General features: G+C 49.0%; 2 protein-coding genes across 3 annotated transcripts; both read left to right on the forward strand.

Moving 5' to 3' along the window:
• Positions 1 to 688: 688 nt before the first annotated feature.
• On the forward strand, positions 689 to 10,023 carry PRELID3B (PRELI domain containing 3B; the record flags this gene model as incomplete). Of its 2 annotated transcripts, XM_080716585.1 has the most annotated exons (6): positions 689 to 720; positions 4,855 to 5,023; positions 6,589 to 6,678; positions 8,389 to 8,459; positions 8,577 to 8,679; positions 9,904 to 10,023. In XM_080716585.1, 6 exons carry the CDS (start codon positions 689 to 691, stop codon positions 10,021 to 10,023), a joined length of 585 nt encoding a protein of 194 aa, XP_080572711.1. The 2 variants fall into 2 exon arrangements, with proteins under 2 accessions (XP_080572711.1, XP_080572712.1); XM_080716586.1 differs by lacking the exon at positions 6,589 to 6,678.
• Positions 10,024 to 12,649: 2,626 nt separating this feature from the next.
• Positions 12,650 to 16,298, forward strand: ATP5F1E (ATP synthase F1 subunit epsilon). The gene is made up of 3 exons (XM_080716625.1): positions 12,650 to 12,710; positions 14,743 to 14,866; positions 16,229 to 16,298. Exons 1-2 carry the CDS (start codon positions 12,679 to 12,681, stop codon positions 14,864 to 14,866), a joined length of 156 nt encoding a protein of 51 aa, XP_080572751.1. The 5' UTR covers positions 12,650 to 12,678; the 3' UTR covers positions 16,229 to 16,298.
• Positions 16,299 to 19,389: the final 3,091 nt, after the last annotated feature.

The following is a 19,389-nucleotide window of genomic DNA, read 5'->3' on the forward strand; positions in this document are numbered from 1 at the left end:
GGGAAGGCGGGAGGACCCCCGGGCCCACCATCCCTGCCTCGCCAGGCGGCGATCGCACGGTCCCGCGGCCGCCGCTGTTCCCCACCGAGGCCCGCAGCCTCGTGGCTGGCATGTGGAATGGGCTCTAGCCGGTTGGTTCGTTTGCTGGCTTCGAGAACCGACCCGACTTAGCTGAAAAAGCCGCCGCGCCGCTTCGCGCCTGCGCAGCTCAGCGCCGCCGGGGCCGCGCAGACAGCTCTGCGCCGGCGCGCGAGGGGGCGGGGCCTGGCTTAGCGCGGGGGGCGGGGCCTGTCTTAGCGCACGGGGGCGGGGCCCGGCTTAGCGCACGGGGGCGGGGCCCGGCTTAGCGCGCGGGGGCGGGGCCCGGCTTAGCGCGCGGGGGCGGGGCCTGACTTAGCGCACGGGGGCGGGGCCCGGCTTAGCGCGCGGGGGCGGGGCCTGGCGCGCCGCGCCGGCTGGACCGCGGCCGGGGGCGGGGCTGGGTTTGCGTCGCGGGGCGGGGCTCGTTGCGCCGCGGCGCAGAGGCCGGGCCGGGCGGCGATAGGGCGCACGTCGGGACGTCCCCTCGCCGGCTCGACGGCGCCTGCGCGCTACGGGCCGCCGGGGTGCCGGGTGGGGCGGGGCCGGTGTCCCTGGGTGCCTCGTCGTCCCCCTACGCCGCTCGGACAGCGCGCAGGCCGCCGGCGCCATGAAGATCTGGACTTCGGAGCATGTCTTCGAGTGAGTGGAGGCGCGGGGCCCGAGGGCGGCGCGGCCGAGGCCCCAGGGGCCGGCGCCGGGCGGCCTGAGGTCACGACCCCGGCCCGATGGCGGCAGCCGGCCGTCCCCGCCGTCGGGCCCCGGGTCAGGGGCGCCTAGAGCGAGCACGAGGTCCTCACGGGCCTCGGCGGCCCGGCGAAGCCCCGACGACCCGGCCGGCGGGCCAGGGAACCCCCATGGCCGGCTGGCCCGGCGCCTCGGGGTGGAGTCCTCCCCCGAACGCGGGCTTCCGGGTGAGCTGGCCCCCGGGATGCCAGCCGTGGCCGCGGCTCCCGCCCCAAGGAGCCGGGCCTCGGGCCTGGGTCGAGGGCTCGCGCTTCGTGACCTTGGGGTCGCGTTTTGAGCTGCGGGTTGGCAAAGGACATAGGCCACGTGCAGGGAGGCGAAGGCGCTCCTGAGAACCACAGGCCCCCCAACCAGAGGGCCCGCCGGAGTTTGTAAACTATCTTCTGGGTTCACAGCCGCCCCCATCCCGCACACGAAAGAAGCGCGAGTGTGAGGAGCTGTGTTGCGTTTGTGTAAACAAATGGTTACTCTGTTATTCCAGGCCTCTGTCGACTGACCTGCCTTCCTCTGGAGGTTGTGGAATGCCACCCTGTCATAAACGGCGTTGTGACTCATATTTAAGTCTACTTCTAGGCGATCTGCTTTAAGCCACTCAGTCTCTGGCTGTTGCCACACTGTTTTAAATGACGTCTTTTTGTAGTATATTCTAGTTTGGACATTTGAGCTTTTAAAACTGTACCTGAGGGCAGTTTTAGAAGGTGATGTCAGGATGTTTGCAGAGTGGATCAGACCCGCTGAGGTCCTGCTGTATCCCCAAAAGAATAGAATACCAGCACTGGAAGGAAGCTTTGCACCCTGCCGTTTACATTCCTCCTCTGCGGAGGGGAGTGAGACTGAATCTCTTTGTTCTCTGATTTTTACCCAGTGACAGCCATTTTAGTTCATTTCTCCACCAGTGATGCTTACAACCTCTTCGAGGTTTGGATGCTTCCGAAGTTCTTGGCAGTGGGCCTCAGTTTTAGAACTCCCTGCTCCCTTGTCTTCCCTGACAGGCTGCTCTGTCTATTCTTCTGACCTTTTCTTCCATCCCCTCCTTTCCCCTGACGGTATAAACCACCCATGAGCTTTGTTCAGTGAGACTCCATTGTGGCATTTCATCAGCGATGTTAATGTTCTTTTACCCTTTCTGTCACAGACCTCTCTTGAGATTTGGTGAGAGCTCTGGGGCTCTCCTAGAAGACCGGCATCTAAATGCTGCCCACACCTGGGAGAAGGAGCAGCGCCCCGATCACTTGCACTTTCTCCAGATAGCCTGGGCTGCCCCCCCAACACAGACTAATGGCACCCAGATCTGTCCCTTGAACTCCAGTTCGTTATTCCCAGGTGCCTGCCAGACACCTGAAATCACTACCCACACATCTGTAGGCTCTTCAGAGGGATGAAGTCGTGTCTCCCCGCACACAGCCAGTTGTTTTCCTGTGGTTCTCATCTTGGGGGTGGCGTTCTCTACCACCATATCTAAGCCGTGGCCCCACTCTTACGCACCTGTGACTTTCCAGCACTACCTCTTGAGACCTGCACCAGAGCTGGTGTTCAGTCAGGACCATGTGTCAACTCCTTCAATGTGACAGAGCCAGAGCCTCCACTATATGCTGGGCACTGCTCTTTGGGCTGGTTACATTCTGGTGAAAAAAATCAAGGCAGCATTGCTGCCCTCCTGGAGTTAAAACAATGCCCTGCCCCGTTTCATAGGTGAAGAAATTGAACAAGTCTGTAAGACACAGCCAGGTTCTCCTGACTCTTGCTTGGCGCTGTCTTTTAGGTGTCTTCCAATGAACCTGGGAGCATTCTACCTCCAAGCTACACCCCCAGCCCTATTTTTTTTATTCTTTTTTGTTTGTTTGTTTTTTGTGGGTCTGGGGATGGAACCCAGGGGCATTCGACCTCCGAGCTACACCCCTTGCCCTATTTTTTTTCTTTATTTTGAAACCGGGTCTCACTGAGTTGCAGAGGGCCTCACTAAGTAGCTGAGGCTGTCCTTGAACCGCGATCCTCCAGGTCTCAGCCTCCCAAATGCTGGGATTACAAGCGTGCCCCACCATGCCCGGCTTTATTCTTTATTTCGAAACAGAAGGCCTCACTAAGTAATTGAGGCTGTCCACAAACCAAAATCCTCCTGTCTCAGCCTCCCAAATGTTGGGATTACAAGCGTGGCCACCACGCCTGGCTCACATCTTTTTCTTTTTCTTTTCTTTCTTTTTTTTTTTTTTTTTTTGTGGTATTGGGTGTGGTGTGTGGAGCCCAGGGGCCTTCTACCTCCGGGCTATACTCCCAGACCTATTTTACACTCTATTTGGAAACAGGGTCTCACTAAGTTGCTGAGAGCCTCACTAAATAGCTGAGGCTGGCTTCGAACCTATGCGATCCTCCTGTCTCAGCCTCCCAAGCGCTGGGATTACAAGCGTGCGCCACCATGCCCAGCTTCACTTAATTATTTTAATGCAGTCAGAATTAATCCTGGAAGACTGTCGATTGTAATATATATGAATATTACAATTAATTTATGTATATTATGTCTATATATTCTTTGCAGTGTTGGAGCTAGTTATGTTTTTAGTTCAAGCTAAGTCAACACCAGTGTGTTCAGGTTGGCCGAGAGCCCACAGATGACCAGATTACAAATAATACATAGCCCCCTGAAGCCATGCAGTTATTACTTTTTTAGAGAGGGTGGGGGGAGATAAGCACGGGCAGGCTGCTAGCCAGGGCATATGACCAGATGGACGGGAAGGGCTCGTCTAATCTTCATTTCAGATAGTTGCCTGGAAGTCATCGGAGTGCGTGGCCTGCATCACTTCTATCTGGGGCTGTTTAGATTTATGAAGCCTCTCCACTTGTGTACCTGCCTTGATTACTGAACAAGACGTGAGATTAAATCTAGAGTGAGCTTCATTACACAGTATTAGAGAGAAAATGAAAACATTAAGCACCATGTCACTGGTGGTCCCGGGTCCTGGGGTGTTAATGGAGTCGAGGTTCGCCTTCTGTTAACAAGATGTCGCAGAGCCCAGGGTCCTCTGAAGAGTTGAGGGAGATAGATGAAGGCCTACCTGTTTTACTCTCAGAATAATAAGTGATGCTGTGTGGTTTATATCAGTTGGTCTAGCTCGAAACGTCCTCTCCAGATGTTGGCTTTTCCCTTTCAAGAAGACAGAAGCTGAGGTAAATAGTGTAGACAGGATTGGAGTCCGACGGCAGGTGGACCAAGCCACTCTTAATACTGATGGTCGTCAATAGGCGCTTCTTTTGAAAAGGATGTCTTTTGTACCAGGATCCTATTCACAGCGGTTTATAAAGAGCAAATGTGCATCACATTTCGAATCACTCAAGCACATGTGCTTTTTCAAGGAAATAAAGATGCTGTGAGTTCTCAAATGATGTGGCATTGTCACCGCCTCAGTCCTGGGCGTTAAGCAAGTGCTTAGTGTATTAAGAGAGATTATTAGAAAATAACGCACTAGGAGTGTCTTAAGAACATTCCATTGCATTGAGTGACCTTTTATAACAAATCAGAATCATTTCTTTGAGGAAAATAACAGATATCGTCCACAGGGGCCACTGTTATTTATTAATATAGAGAAAGCTTCATAACTAAATCAGTGGTGCTTTGGATCTTTTTGTAATTCCTACAAGAACTTAGAGTGTCAGAAGTTATTTTGCTCCTTAGAGCTTCGTAGGATTGTGGTCAGACAAAAGTGTAAATGGTGTAATGACAGTTTTTGCTACTTGTGTCAATAGAACATAACTTTTCAATACATCTTGATGAACCAGTGGTTCTTCGTAGAAACAGTTTATGTGTGAAAGGAGATCGTGATAAGTAGAAACCACCGTGTAGGAAACTGCGAGTGCTCAGCAGGTAGTTCGATCCTTGTGGACATCAGTTGTGTTCTGGAAAAGTGGAAGACCGAACACATTAAAACACATATATCGAGCTCCCCAGATCATCACTCGGTCAGTGTTTCAGAAAGTAATTTTCGCTAGGTAAACTAATTACACTTCTAATGTTTGGGCTTCGGTTTGTGCTGGCAGCCACCCGTGGGAGACCGTTACAACAGCTGCCATGCAGAAGTACCCGAACCCGATGAACCCGAGTGTGGTTGGCGTTGACGTGCTGGCCAGACACGTGGACCCCTCTGGGAAGCTGCACAGCCACAGGCTCCTGAGCACGGAGTGGGGCCTGCCCTCCATCGTCAAGTCTGTAAGTGCGCCCCTGCCTGCAGGAGCCAGCTGCGGGGGGGGAAGGGGTTGCCACGGCAGATTACCATTTCAAATAGGTTGTGGGAGCCGATTCCGAATGTCATTTTTGCATCAGTTCAAATTGTATTATAATAAACTTGAATTACGAGTGTATAATGAATTGGAAATATTATTACAATCTTCACGAAGGCACCGATAAATCCTGTAGGGAGCCAGCTAATGCTCTAGAACCTAAAAGTGGTTCCATTCTGCGCTCCTGCTTTGCCAGCAATGTGGGTCCGCAGTAGGAAGGATGACCCGGCGAGTAAGGGCGCCCACCTGGCACACCCGTGCCACAGTCTGATGCTCCTTCCTGCACATTTAGATGCAGTTCCTTTCAGTCAAACAGGACACCTTTAGTGAACCAGCTTAACCAGCAAGCCTGGCGTCCCCATTCATCGTGGTAAACTTGGTTCAGCTCTGATGAACTGGCATCTTGCTGGTTCAGTTGCCGCGCTGGGCTTGGGTGCTGCTGTGCGGCCCTCCGCCATGAGGGGCCACTCGCCCTTGGGCTGCTCTGGACTCCCCCAGCTTCCTGGGTGCCCCATTTCCACACATCTTCTGAGGTTCTTAGTTCAGCGCAATGCTCCCTCGTTGGACCTGATGCCTGTCATGCTTGTACTGTGCGCATTCTCTGTGGGCTGGTTCCTAAGTGCTTCTGGGAAAGGTTTTGGGGTATGGTTGTCTTGTCTCACCCATGTATATGTTTCTGTTACTCCCAAGTAGGTCTTTTTTTTTTTTTTTTTTTTTCCGGGTCTGGGGGTGGAACCCAGGGGTATTCGACCTCCGAACTACACCTCCTGCCCTATTTTTTGTTCTTTATTTTGAAGTCGGGTCTCACTGAGTTGCAGAGGGCCTCACTAAGTAGCTGAGGCTGTCCACGAACCGTGATCCTTCGGTCTCAGCCTCCCGAATGCTGGGATTACAAGCATGCGCCACCACACCCGGCTCCAAGTAGAACTTCTTTCTGATCTGTCTCTTTTTTTCAAAATAGTTTTGGTTTAAGATATTATATTTATGCCTTCAAATAAAATATTAATACACTTGGGGCTGAGCATGGTAGCACACACCTGTAATCCTAGTACTCAGGAGGCTTAGACAGGATTCCATGTTTGAAGCCAGCCTCAGCAACTTAGTGAAACTCTCAGCAACCTAGAGAGACCCTGTTTCAAAGTAAAAAGTAGAACAGGGCTGGGTTCTAGCTTGGAAGTACAATGACCCTGGGTTCAATCCCCAGTACCACCAAAAAAATAAAACATTGCTGGCTGTGGTGACGCATGTTCGTAATCTCAGTACTTGGAAGGCTGAGACAAGAGGATCGCAGGTTCTCTGCCAACCTCAGCTACTTAGTGAGGACCTCTGCAACTTAGACCCTGTTTCAAAATAAAGAATAAAAAATAGGGCTGTGAGTGTAGCTTGGAGGTAGGATGCCCCTGGGTTCAGTCCCTAGTACCACAAAAAATAAACTGTTGATGTACTTGGTGAGGAATCCTTCTCCTCTGGTTACTAACTCAGTATTTTGTGTAGCTCATTGGTGCAGCGAGAACCAAAACATACGTACAAGAACATTCTGTTGTTGACCCCGTAGAGAAGACGATGGAGCTTAAGTCCACCAATGTAAGTCTGGTCGCTCATTTGGTTTTGAACTGCTGTTTTGTTTTGTTTTGTTTTGTTGGTGCATTGTAGTCGTTCATCTTAATGGAATACAAGATGGCAGGGGCAGACACGCACACATCACCCTGTTCACCCTTCCCCAGTTCCCGCCCCATTCCCTCCTCCGCCCTCCCCGTGCTTGGCTTAGTGATTGGCTTTGATATGTTTGTGAGTGTCCATCACGTGCGTTAGAGAACGTCCCTCCTCCCTTCTCCCACCACTCAGGTCTCTAGCATCTCCCTCTTAGTCTACAGTTCCTCTTGTGGCCCATTTTCTCCCCAGCTTCAGCATATGAAGGAGAACATCCGATTTCTTTTGACTGACTAATCTCAGGAGCGTAATGTCCTCCAGTCCCATCCATTTCCCTATAAATGACATTGTGCTTTTCTTTATGGCTGAGTAGAATCCCATACATACATACATATGGAATGTACACATCCCACAGTTTTGTAATCCATTCATCTGTTAATGGACATCTTAGCTGGTTCCGTAGTTTGGCAACAGTGAATTGTGCAGCTGTGAACATAGATACACGTGTTTGGTAGTTTGGTTTCATTCTTTTGGATACTCAGAAATGGTATTGCTGGGTCAAATGGTAAATTTGTTCCCATTCTTCTGAGAATCCTCCATACTGTTTTCCAAAGTGGTTGCACTAATTTGCAATCCCACCAACAATTTTTTATTAGAGTTCCCACTTCTCCACATCCTCACCAGCATTTGTTGTTGTGTTTTGAATGGTTGCCATTCTAGTTGGGGTAAGGTGAAATCTCAGGGTAGTTCTGATTTGCATCTCTCTGATTGCCAATGATATTGAGCATTTTTTCATGCATTTATTGGCCATTTGAATGTCTTCCTTCGTGAAGTGTCTATTTAGTTCACTTGCCCATTTTTTGATTGGCTTACTTGTTTTCTTAGGGCTGAGTTTCTTGAGTTCTCTGTATATTCTAGATACTAGTCCTCTGTCGGAGGAGTAGGTGGCAGAAGTCTTCTCCCATTCTGTCGGCTCTCAGTTAAGGTTCTGACAGTTTCCTTTGCTGAACAGAAGCTCTTCAGTTTCATGCAATCCCAGTATTGATTCGCCTTTTAGTTTCTTGTGCTTTTGGGGTCTTGTTGAGAAAGTTTTTTCCTGTGCCTATGTTTTGAACTGTTCTGCTTACTGCTTTGTCTGAGAGTTGGCAGCAGGTGGGCGTGTGCCCCTCAGGGCGATGTGGAAAGCCGTCCTTGGAGGCAGGAGCCTCTGCCTGCTCGGCTTCCTTAGCCCTGTCACCCTGATGTCTCAACTCGCTGTGAACTACTGTCAGTGAAGTGGATGTGGGGTCTTGTGCATGCTATCATTATTCTTTTCTTAGGTTAATTTATTTTTTAAATAAAAAGCAAGCCAGATGTAATGGTGCACACTTGTAATGCTAGTACTTGGGAGGCGGAGACAGGAGGATCGCGGTTCGCAGCCAGCCTCAATCCTTCAGCAACTTAGTGAGACCCTGTTTCAAAATAAAGAATAAAAAATAGGGCTAGAGGTATAGCTCAGAGATAGAATGCCCCTGGGTTCCATCTCCAGTACCACAAAAATAAGTAAATAACATAAAAAGCAGACTAGAAATAGTAAAATGTAAGCGACACTTTACACAGTGGCATCAGCGTGGCCTTATCTTTTGGTCTCCCCTCATTCTGTAGATTTCATTTACAAATATGGTTTCCGTGGATGAGAGACTTATATACAAACCACACCCTCAGGATCCAGAAAAGTGAGTACAGAGTGTTTTCAGAAATTGACTTTATAAGGTGTTATTTTAATTGTTTATAGTATTTTAAAAAAAAAAAAAGGCAGCATCCGCTGAAGCTGTGGCTGTGCTTTGCAGCAGAACCGTTCTGACTCAGGAAGCCATCATCACCGTGCGGGGCGTCAGCCTGAGCAGCTACCTCGAGGGCCTGATGGCCAACACCATGTCTTCCAATGCCAGTAAGGTGAGCAGCCGTGTCCCTGCCGGCGCGTGCCGAGTGCGTGCCCCAGGAAGCCGCTGTTAGCCTGCTGTGGGGAGGCCCCGAGAGCCAGAGCGGTCCCTCCAGGCACTGGGGTCCGGCGCTCCTGGGTTTCCTCGCAAGCCCCAGCTCTTAACCAGCTTTCACTGTGGGCTGTAAGATTCGCCTTTCTGTGCCTCGGTTCCCCGTCTGAAGTGAAGCTCGCCTACCTCTGGCGTTGGCGTGAAGTGAATGAGGCCGTACACGGGGTGTGTGTGTCCGAGGCTCGGCCTAGGAGGGCTCCGGGCTGCAGCCGGTGGTCAATAAAGAGTGAGATTTTTTTCCATCGTCCCCCAAAAAGCAGTGTGTGCACCATTGAGATCGGCCTCTTTGAGAATGCGTGATTACAGCAAGTTAGCATCGGGAGAACGCGGAGTGCGCATCCGTGGACACGGTCTGTGTGGCCACTCAGCGGCACGTCTGCAGGGGGCAGAGCAGGTCCTGCACAGTGGCCACCCCAGGACCCTAGTGCGCAGGAGGCTGAGACAGGAGGATCCCAGGTTCAGCCAGCCTCAGGAACATGGGCCCTCCACAGCTCCGTGAGCCCTTGTTTCAAAATAAAATAGGACTGGGGATATAGCTCAGAGGCAGAATGCCCCTGGGTGCAGTCCCCAGTACCACCAAGAAGAGAAAAAAGGAAGGCAGTGTTGCTCACAGCAGGGAAAGCAGGGGCAGGGCCGCATGTTGCTAGTTGGTGCGCCTCCCGCGGGGCATCGGGAGGAGGGCTGGCCCGGAAGGAGTCTCCATGGCAGAGCTGCATGTGCAGAGGCCTAGAGCCAGGAAGCATGACCCGGCCCGGAGTGCCCGGAGCCGCGGAGGGTCGGGGGCCAGGTTCTTCAGGGCCTCTGACACGATCTTGCTGTGAAATGTAGACATTAAAAATGTGGAACGTTGGGGTGGGGGTGACCGCACTGATCATGAAATGAATAAGACGTCCTGTCAGTTAAGTGTAGAGGCCTTTCAGAACATCTTTTGCATACAAAATAAAAATGCGTTTATGGATCAAGCCAGTTGCCCAAGGCATTTGCTATTTGGTAAATAATATTAGAAAAAGGGAAGCAAGGATAGCCTGACCTGTCCTGAGGCTTAGCTCCATCACTTCCTGGTGTGTCATCTGTTTGATGTATACCTTTGTTCTCAGCAAAAATAAATGGGCTTAATTCTTTTCAGGGCCGAGAAGCAATGGAATGGGTAATACATAAGTTAAATGCCGAGATCGAGGAGTTCGCGGCCTCCGCAAGAGGAGGCATGAGGACGCCCATGGCGGCGGCGGCTTTTGTGGAGAAATGACGGTGGAGGTGGTCTGCAGCATCAGTCCCCGGGGTCTCCAAGCTGACGGTGTATTTATTTGTTATTTAAAAATTACAGCTCTATTTTAGGCAGAATTTTTTAGATAAGCTGGAGTAAGGCCACGTGACTTCATTTGATCAAAACAAAGATCCAGGGCTTCTAAAATCAGAGGGATCATCTGAGGTTAGTGTGACTTGAACAATTGTGAGGGTCCCAGGATTTAATGTGGACATTTAACAGTTTTTTTTAAGTACTTGGAAGACATTAATATCGACATTGAGTGTCCTCAAGATAGAATTTAAAGCGTTCCAGACATGGGAACTCTTCCCCAGCTTTGGACCAACCCCAGAAGACGAGAGAAGCCCTCGCACACACCCCAGCTGCCTTGTGCTGTTGCCCAGAGCAGCGCACCTAGGGAACTCGCTCTAAAAGAAGAAATTGTATAGTTTGCAAAGGCATTAATTTGTATAAAATAACTTGCTCTGCTAAGATCTGCAGTGTTTTGATTTGGTACTTAATATTTTTGGAGTGAAGAGTATCACTAAAGTAATATATGACTCCAACAAAAATAATATTTTATTGTATTAAAGAGTACTGTATTGGTTTGCCAAAGTTTCTGTAACTTACTAAAGGTATTACCTTCCTTGGGCTTATACTTTATGGTTTAGCACGCTGTACTGTGAGCTGATGATGTTAACTAAAAAATAAAAGTCATTACCCGAGTTTTGCAGCACTCTTACACAGAACACTTAACACTTAAACAGAGGAGCAGCTCTTCACATCTTTTAGCGTTTCACATTTGCTTAACCTAAAAATTGCCATGTGTCAAAACCATGGTTTTGTAATTGCGAAGGCATGATATGTCAGGTTATTTGAATATAATTACTTTTTGAGGTAATTGTGACCACAAAACATCTTTTTTACCTGAAGAGCTGTACATCATTTGAAATTACTCAGATGATGTCTTGATGTGAAGCATAACATCCCGGTGCCTGATGTTTTTAATAATGTGGTGCTGCTGCGTGGGCACGGGGCTGTGGGGAAAAGAAAGAATAATAGGGGAGGAAACCGGCTCTAACTAACCACTGAGTGAACGGCACTGTGGGCTTTATTGGTGGGAAATCCTTATTTTGAGTGCCAGAGGGCAGCTGCAAAGTAAAAATACAGGAAATAATATTTTGTAGCAGATAGGTATCAACCACTGGATAATACCTTTGATACTTGAAGTTCTCGCATAGAGTATTTTTGTTAAAAGATGATGAGTTCTTGCCTTTATTTTACAGTTCTTAATGTGATCACCTAGATGGGTTTCTTATAAAAAGACCAGTTAACGTGTGTACATTAATCACAGAAATGGCATATGAGGATTTTCAAAGGACTGTTTTTCTACTTAGAATACTGCTTAAGAATTTAGAATATTTGTAAAAGCAAGTTTAATCCAATCAGGGTTCTGATTATTTTTTGTAACCGGAGATAGTTTTTACAACTGAAATAACACATTTCAGCCAAACAAAACATTGCTAAATATTAATATTTGACAAAAAGTGACTGTAATTTCTGTAAATTATACTTGTTCTGAAAAAAGGGTGTGATGCCCTAGGGTAAATTATTTCTAAACAAATATTTATCTTAACTCTTCGCTTGATTTTTTTTTATTCTAATCTAATCATAAAATTCTATAATTTTTTTCCAGTGCACTTAGTTCCTTTTTTGTAGCACTGGGGGTTGAGCCCAGGGGCATTCCACCTTCCGAGCTGGTACACCCCGGCCTTCTTGTTTTGTTTGGTTTGGTTTTTAACACAGGATCTCACTAGGTTGCTTGGTAGTCTCGCTACACTGCTAAGACTGTCCTTCAAGAACTGTGATCCTCCAGTCTCAGCCTCTCCAATACTGAGGTCACAGGCGCTTGCCACCATGCCTCGCTAATTCTGTCTTTAATTCATTGCTTTTATTTGTTAAAATATAAATAAATACACAGCCAGCAAACTCATTGAAGAGGACTAAAACTGGAATAAAGTGTTGGTGAATGCAACCCTTGAACCATTGAGATTCTCATCCTATTTAATATTAAAGTGGACTTATGCAAATTAATAAAAAAAACTTCCTTTTAACCATGCTGTTTTTCTTGATGATTATTTCCTTTTCGTAAGTAAAAGGGGAGAGCAAATACTTTGAGAGAAAAGCTGGCCCTTTCCTGCCTGGTTCTTGAGGCCCGAGCCGCCCAGCCAGGCCTCCCCTGGCTTTGCACGTTTTGCCCTTGACATAGGCGGGGTTGGAAGCGGCGCCGGCGCTCCTTGGCGACCGGGGCCGGCCTCGCGCCTCCGGGTGGCACCGGGCGCGGCCAGGCGCCCGCCACCACGGGATCCTTCGGGGGGTCGGGGCTCCCGCCAGGGCCGCGCACAGCCAATGGGCAGCGGCGGCCGGCCGGCCCGCCCAGGGATTGGGCTCCGCGGCCGGGCCGCACGCGCCCATTGGCTGCCGGCGGCGGGGGCTTCCGGGCCAGGACGGCGGGGGCGGGGCCTCGGCGTGACGGGCAGGTCCGCGCGCCCCGCCTCTTCCGCTTGTCAGGCCTGACCTTCCTGCTGCGGGGCCGCGGGCAGAGCCGATATTGCCGCATCCTAGCGAATCGGCCCGACGCGCCCATCTCGTGGCATCATGGTGGCGTACTGGCGACAGGCTGGACTCAGGTAGGCCCGGGCCTCCGGCGGGCAGCGCGCCGGGCCGGGGTCAGGAGGCGCGCCGGGCGGGGGCGGCCCGGGCCGCCGCCAAGATGGCGTCGCCGTGGACAAGGCGCCGGCGGGGCGCGGGCCTGGCGCGGCCGGCCCGAGGACGTGCGCTCCTCGAAGCTGTGCTCGGCTCGCGGTGTCACAGCGACTCAGTACACACGGCGGGCCCCGCGCCCACCCCGGGCCTCCCTGGAGGCAGGGAGCCCGCACAGCCCCTGCACTTTGACCCCGTGACCCGCGTGGAGCCCACCGAGCAGGGCCGGCCCCAGGGCAGCCCGCCCTGGCAGGACACCTGACCTCTCACCTTGGCCCCCCCAGGGCCCCTGTGCTGACCCCCAAGCCCCTGAGCAGCCCGGGCCCACTTGCTGAGGTCGGGCAAGTTGTGTGATGATAGCCCCAGGAAAGGGGCCGTTCAGGGAGCCCCCTGCTGTGGGCCCCGTGATTCTCACACTTTTCCTGCTCCCAAACCCTTTGGGGAAGGTGTTTGGATTCTTATTGTTACTTTAGAGGTGAGTAAACAAGCTGAAAAGGCTGAACCACCTGAAGGGCACCCAGTTAGTGCAAGCGGACCTTGGAACTTGGAGCGCCAGAGTCCCAGAAACAAACTCTAAAACTTGAGAAACAGACACACATACACTCTACCTACACTCTACCTGGTAATTCCCAAAAGTGAAAAGCAGTCTGACCACTTTTTTTTTTTTTTTTTTTGTAGTACTGGGGATGGAAACCAGGGGCATTATGAGCTAACCCCCAGCCCTATTTTATTCTTTTATTTTGAAACAAGATCTCACTAAGTTGCAGAGGGCCTCACTAAGTTGCTGAGGCTGGCTGTGCACCTGCGATCCACCTGTCTCAGCCTCCCAAGTACTGGGAGATCAAGCGTGAGCCACCATGCTAGCTGGTCTGAGCACTCTAAGAAGCTAAGATGGTAGGCTTGGTGTGGTGCTGCACACCTGTAGTCCCAATACTTGGGAGGCAGAGACGGGAGGATTGCAATTTCAAGGACAGCCTCAGCAAATAGTGAGACTCTCTTTAACCTAGTGAGTCCCTGTTTCAAAATAAAAACAAAATAGGGCTGGGGGTGTAGCTCACAAGTAGAATGCCCCTGGTTCAATCTCCCCCCCAAAAAAAATAAAGTGTTTGCTACCAAACAAGAAACGGCCTTTTAGGTACTTTGCTAGAATTAATGATATTCTCTGAGGACCTTTCCATTTAATTTAGAAACTTTGACTAGGAGGTATTTTCGGTGGCAGACTCATGATAGACAATCTTATTTTCAGGAAAGCCTTTAAGTGATTTATTAAAGAAAGTACTGTTTTGGTTCAAAATAGTTTTTTCTTTCTTAATTATATATACTGTACCTTGTAAGAATAATTAAAAACTTTTCAGTAGAAAGTCGGGACAGTCATTCATGCTGTGCCTGCATTAACATTTGGTCTTTTTGTGCTCTGGGATTTTATTTATTTATTTATTTATTTATTTATTTATTTATTTATTTATTTGGTGGTACTAGGGGTGGAACCCAAGGGCTTCTCCACCTCTGGGCTACACTCCCAGACCTATTTTATACTTTATTTGGAAACAGGGTCTCATAAGTTGCTGAGAGCCTCACTAAGTAGCTGAGGCTGGCTTAGAACCTGTGTGATCCTCCTGTCTCCCAAGCGCTGAGATTACAAGCGTGCGCCACCACGCCCGGCATGCTCTGGGATTTTAAAAGAATACTAATGCCTCCATTACTTTCAGTTAATACATGCTAAGGAATTAAAGCATAGTATCAAGAAAATCATGATCACCTGTCCAAACCCCCGTGATACTTTGGCACATTTCTTTCTAATGTTCCTTTGTATAGACTTTTTGGGAATTAACCACTCTGGAACTCAATTCTGCAATAAGGCCCAACCAAATGAAAATTACAATCACAGAAAGGAAGGCCAAACCTGGCGTCTGTAGGGTTCTTGATAATTAACACGTATCTTATCTGGTTTTCTCCCAGCTACATCCGATTCTCCCAGATCTGTGCCAAAGCGGTGCGGGATGCACTGAAGGCAGAGCTCAAAGCAAATGCCGAGAAGACCTCTGGCAGCAGCATAAAAATTGTGAAAGTCAAGAAAGAATGAGTAAGTTGCTGCCTGGCTCACAGGAAGAGCGCATGGCGGAGTTGTAGAGCACGGCACAGAGCCAGCGAGCTCTAGCTTGGGTCCTGTCCATCTTCTAGTCAGTACGGTTCAGAGTTAGTTATTGAGAGTCATAACTTACAGCATCCAGGTAATATGAGGCCTGTGGCACGGTAAAAGAATGTCCTTTTGGGCCTTGACAAGCACAAGTAATTGGCACATTGATTTTCAGTTCATTTCCAAAGCTTAGGTAGAGAGCCATCTTGTTTTCATTAAACCTGTTTCATTTGTCTGCACAAAATCAAATAATTTGGAGGATAAACTCTTCACTTTGGTAATTGCTCTTGAAGTTACATAACAGTTCGGGAGCATGAAAACCCACAGCTCTCTGAGTGTTTATTTCCCCCAAGTCTGCTGATGTCCCCACAGTCACTGCTTCCTGAACATAAGGGCTTCACGTACAGGCGAGGGTCCTGCTATGTCACCGAGCAGTAAAACCTGCAGGACCCTGCAGTGTATACTGTTTTGCTAAATTTATGATGCTTTCCGAGCGTTTGGCTCATTTGGGTTCCGCAAAGATGTTGGAGACGTGAAATTATGTAGTTGGGCAGCAAAAGGCAGTGAGCTGTGTGTGGTTGGTGAGCTCCGACATGGCGCTCTGCACTGCGAAAGTGATTTGATCTCTCAGGCACTATCTTGATGTTGTTATTTAAAAGATAAGGCAAATTATCAGGGTAGTGTTCTTCAGGTTTAATTTTCTTGTTTTGCTTTTCAAAAGCTGCAGACCCACGGCATAGAAACGTGATAAATATTCATCCTTTGGCAGCTTATGGTTAGAGCAATTTTACTTATTGGAACCGTCTCCCCTTAAGCACTTTTCATTTTCATTTTGAATTAGTAAATATTTTATTACAAGTCTGGAGGTGGGGTGTTTTGAATTTTCCCCATTCTAGGGGCTCGCTGTCTAATCTCGTCAGTGAGTAATGAGACCCGGCTTTCTGTCGGGTCACCTGCTTCAGCAGCGAGTTAACTGAAGCACTGCGTCCGACTCGGTGACCTTGCCGGCCTTGGGGTCCGGGAGTCGTGTCCACTCCTGCAGACAGGACAGGCTCATTCTGGTGTCCTCTGGCAGCGAGGACCACCCTCTTAGCACACCAGACCCCCGTCTCTCTCTCAGGCAGAGGGTCTTCTGGCTGGGAAGCATGTGTCCCCTCTGGGGAGGAGGCTGCTCAGCCAAGCTGAGCTCTCGGCCGGCCGGAGCGCGCCTTCAGTGAAGTCCAGCCATTAGAGCTCGTCCTGTTCCTGACGGAGGCTTGAGAAAACAGAACTAGCCAGCCACCTTGGTATTTTCTTTTTTCCTCCTAGACACTGGCCGTGAAATGCTACATCTTCAAGGTGAAGGTGACGTGTGAGCCCGCCGCATGCTGAAACTGACCTCACTTCATGAAAACAATCCTTGTCATTCATAAATTAATGACCAATAAATTGACGTGTGGTTCACTCCTCACTGCTGGCTTGTGGTTTCTGTTGGACTTTTCCTTTATAGGACAAACTATCTGCACAGTGTCTGGCTGTGACTTTGTGCACCGGGCTCTGCAAGGGTGTTGAGCAGATGTGATGGTTGGTGACCAAAGAGATACAAAGTGCTTTAAAGGCCTCAAAATAGGAAGCTCCCTTTTTTGTGACATTAATGGGTGATCAAAATCCAGACGTCGGGCATTATGGACGCGTCGGGCATTATGGACGCGTCCTCCCCAGCCTTGAATTACAGTCGCATCAGAGCGGGGCTGGCTGGCTCGTACTTGTTAAGGGACATTGTTTTTGTGTCTAGACAGCAGTAACTAAGTAGTGCTGTTTAGCCAATAATCTAAGTGAAAATGACTACTAAAAGCGTACAGGAGAAGAACAGATACTGCATTGTGGCAGCGCTGTCCATTCATTGCGCACTTAAACTATAGCAGTTAGGATTTAGGCAGGAAGGGCTTCTCGCATCATTTATAAGTGAATCTGTACGTTCTGGTAATAATTTCTCACAGGAAATGAAGCAAAGCTGCTCAGTACCTCGCGTATCGAGTTGATGGCCAAGCTAAAATTAAAATCTGAGAGTCCTAATTGCTGGTCTGGGGCGCAGTGACTCCAGCAGTTTGGTGATTCAGCCATTAAATATTTAGAGACAAAGAACTGTTGCAGGTGGGTTTTTTGTTTTTGTTTTTAATCTTTCTCTGAAGCTGGGAGGCACTTGAGCCTGAGTTTGCACCATTAAAAAGTTAACTACACATTTTAGCTTTTTGAAGAAGGGAGAAATAAATTGCAGCAGGGACTTTTGGGAGGACTGTAGCACCAGTTCTCACTGCTGTATTAGGCCTGTGATCACTTATCAGGGCCAGAGAGCTGAAGAAGTCTTTGTTCTCGGCTTCTGAGGAGGACTTCCCCGCCCCAGCTCTGTGTGGGGGAGGGGTGTCGGGTGGAACAGGACGGAGCTACAACCCCAGCCCTGCTATATTTTTTCATTTTGAAACATAGTCTCACTAAATCCAGGGCCTAGCTAAGTGGCTGAGGCTGTCCTCAAACTTGTGACCCTCCTGTCTCCATTTCCAACTCCATACCTGTACGTTGTATCGAGTTTTGAGCACAGCTCTCCAGGAGGACAGACATTGAGTGGGAAGGCCAGGCCAGCCCTGGTGTCAGCTTGGGGCTGTCCTGCTGCTGGGCGGTCCGCAGTTCAGCGCCACAGTCCCCAAGATGAAGGTCTTACAAATCATGTTGTTATAGAGAATGGGCATAAATCAGACGATAGGGCCTTTTAAGTACCAAACGGATAAAGTAACTAGCAGACCAAGGGCTAAATTATTTCAAGCCAAGTAGAGATGAGTCATTTACGACGGAGGCAAAGGGGACAGTTAGCGGTGAGACTGAGGAAGGGGCTCGAGATACGAAGGGTTCAAAGTAGCTGAATAAGAAGTTACCATCCAGCAAAGGTATGTTGAGGCTCTTTCCCTAGAGTGAAGGAAAATCTGGAACACATACTGTGATAAGTAACCTTCCCCAGCCCAACACCAAGGTCACAGCAGGACAGATGTACCCACTGGCCCCAGTGACTGCGGGTACATTAGCTGTATGATGTCTGAAGGAGTCAGTTAATAATGCCTGTGTAGAGCGGCCTTGTGTGCAGACTGAAGGAACCGGACGAGCTCTCAAATTCTGCACTTCCACCGTCTCCATCTCTGAGAGACCAGTGTCACCGTAGCAACCTCACCTTTAAAGGCACGAGTGAGCTGCAAAATCAGAGGGGACCCGTCTCTCTGGGTCTCTAGCTTGGAGTTGCTTTCATCTGTTTGTACCGCATAAACAGTAGGATGATGAGATGCATTTTGAAATAATTTTTAACTGCTCAAATTAATCAGTCTGGGCAGTTAGGCTCCAAGAAAAGGAATTTATTTAGTCTGAAATAAAGCAATTCAGCCATTTAAAATTGAATTTCTTTGTACTTTGATGATTTCTATTGAGCAAACAAAAAGTTTTTACAGTAATATAAATCAGAAGTTTTTTTTTAAGATCTAAGTCTATACCTTTCCTTGCATCTACTTAATTGCCTTTGTAGATTTTGAAGGAAGCCACCAGCGGCAGTGTGTGTACACGTTCTTATATAACCACAAGCTGTAAGTCTTAGCATCCAGGGAACTTACTAACTTCAAGCTAAGAGTGTAGAGATGCCAGCTCTCACTGAACTGAGTGCTTCTCGAGCCACTCACAAGTAGGAAGTGTTTAAAATGTGTGTTTTGTAGATGTGTACATGGAATCCTGGCCTGGTGGCACACACCTGTAATCCCAATACTTGGGAGGCCGAGACAGGAGGATCGCAGGTTCAAGAACAGCCTCAGCAAGTAGTGAGACTCTCATCAACCTAGGGAGATCCTGTTTGCAAATAAAAATAAAACGGCTGGGAGCTAGCTCAGAGGTAGAATGCGGGGGGGGGGGGGTGTCCAATCCCCAGTACCATAAAAGAAAACTAAAAAATAAGTCAATAGAACCTCCGAGTGGCTCCAAAAGCAGTGTATAGTTACATATACTCTCATGTGTTACAGTTGCTTCCTCAACGGCAGGTGCAGAGTGGTAGAGGCTCCTGCACCTGCCCCTCTATCTCTGCCAGTCACAAAAACAAATCGGGAGATAAGAGCCCAGGTACCTGCCAGATGACGTTCCCTACGGTGAGGTCGGAGCGTTTTCCCATTACCGGTTATCCACAGATCAAACAGTATAGCTCACTGGTAATTCTAGAAGGCCATTAAGACCCTTCTGGTCCTGGAAGGGCTGGCAGCACCGCGTGTCAGGAATAGGTAAACTAATTAAGAAGTTATGGGCGATTTGATTATGCGCTTTGGTCTAGCTGTAATATGAGCAGATTAAAATCATGTAATGGATAAAGCTGTGTCATCATGCAAGCATTTATGGCAACTTCTGCAAATTAATTTGAACTGTAAAAGTTCCCTAATGAGCCGATGTCCTCAGTCACCGAGAAGGGCACT

The sequence above is a fragment of the Muscardinus avellanarius genome, assembly GCF_963383645.1.
Source record: "Muscardinus avellanarius genome assembly, chromosome: 19".
Taxonomy (NCBI): Eukaryota; Metazoa; Chordata; class Mammalia; order Rodentia; family Gliridae; genus Muscardinus; species Muscardinus avellanarius.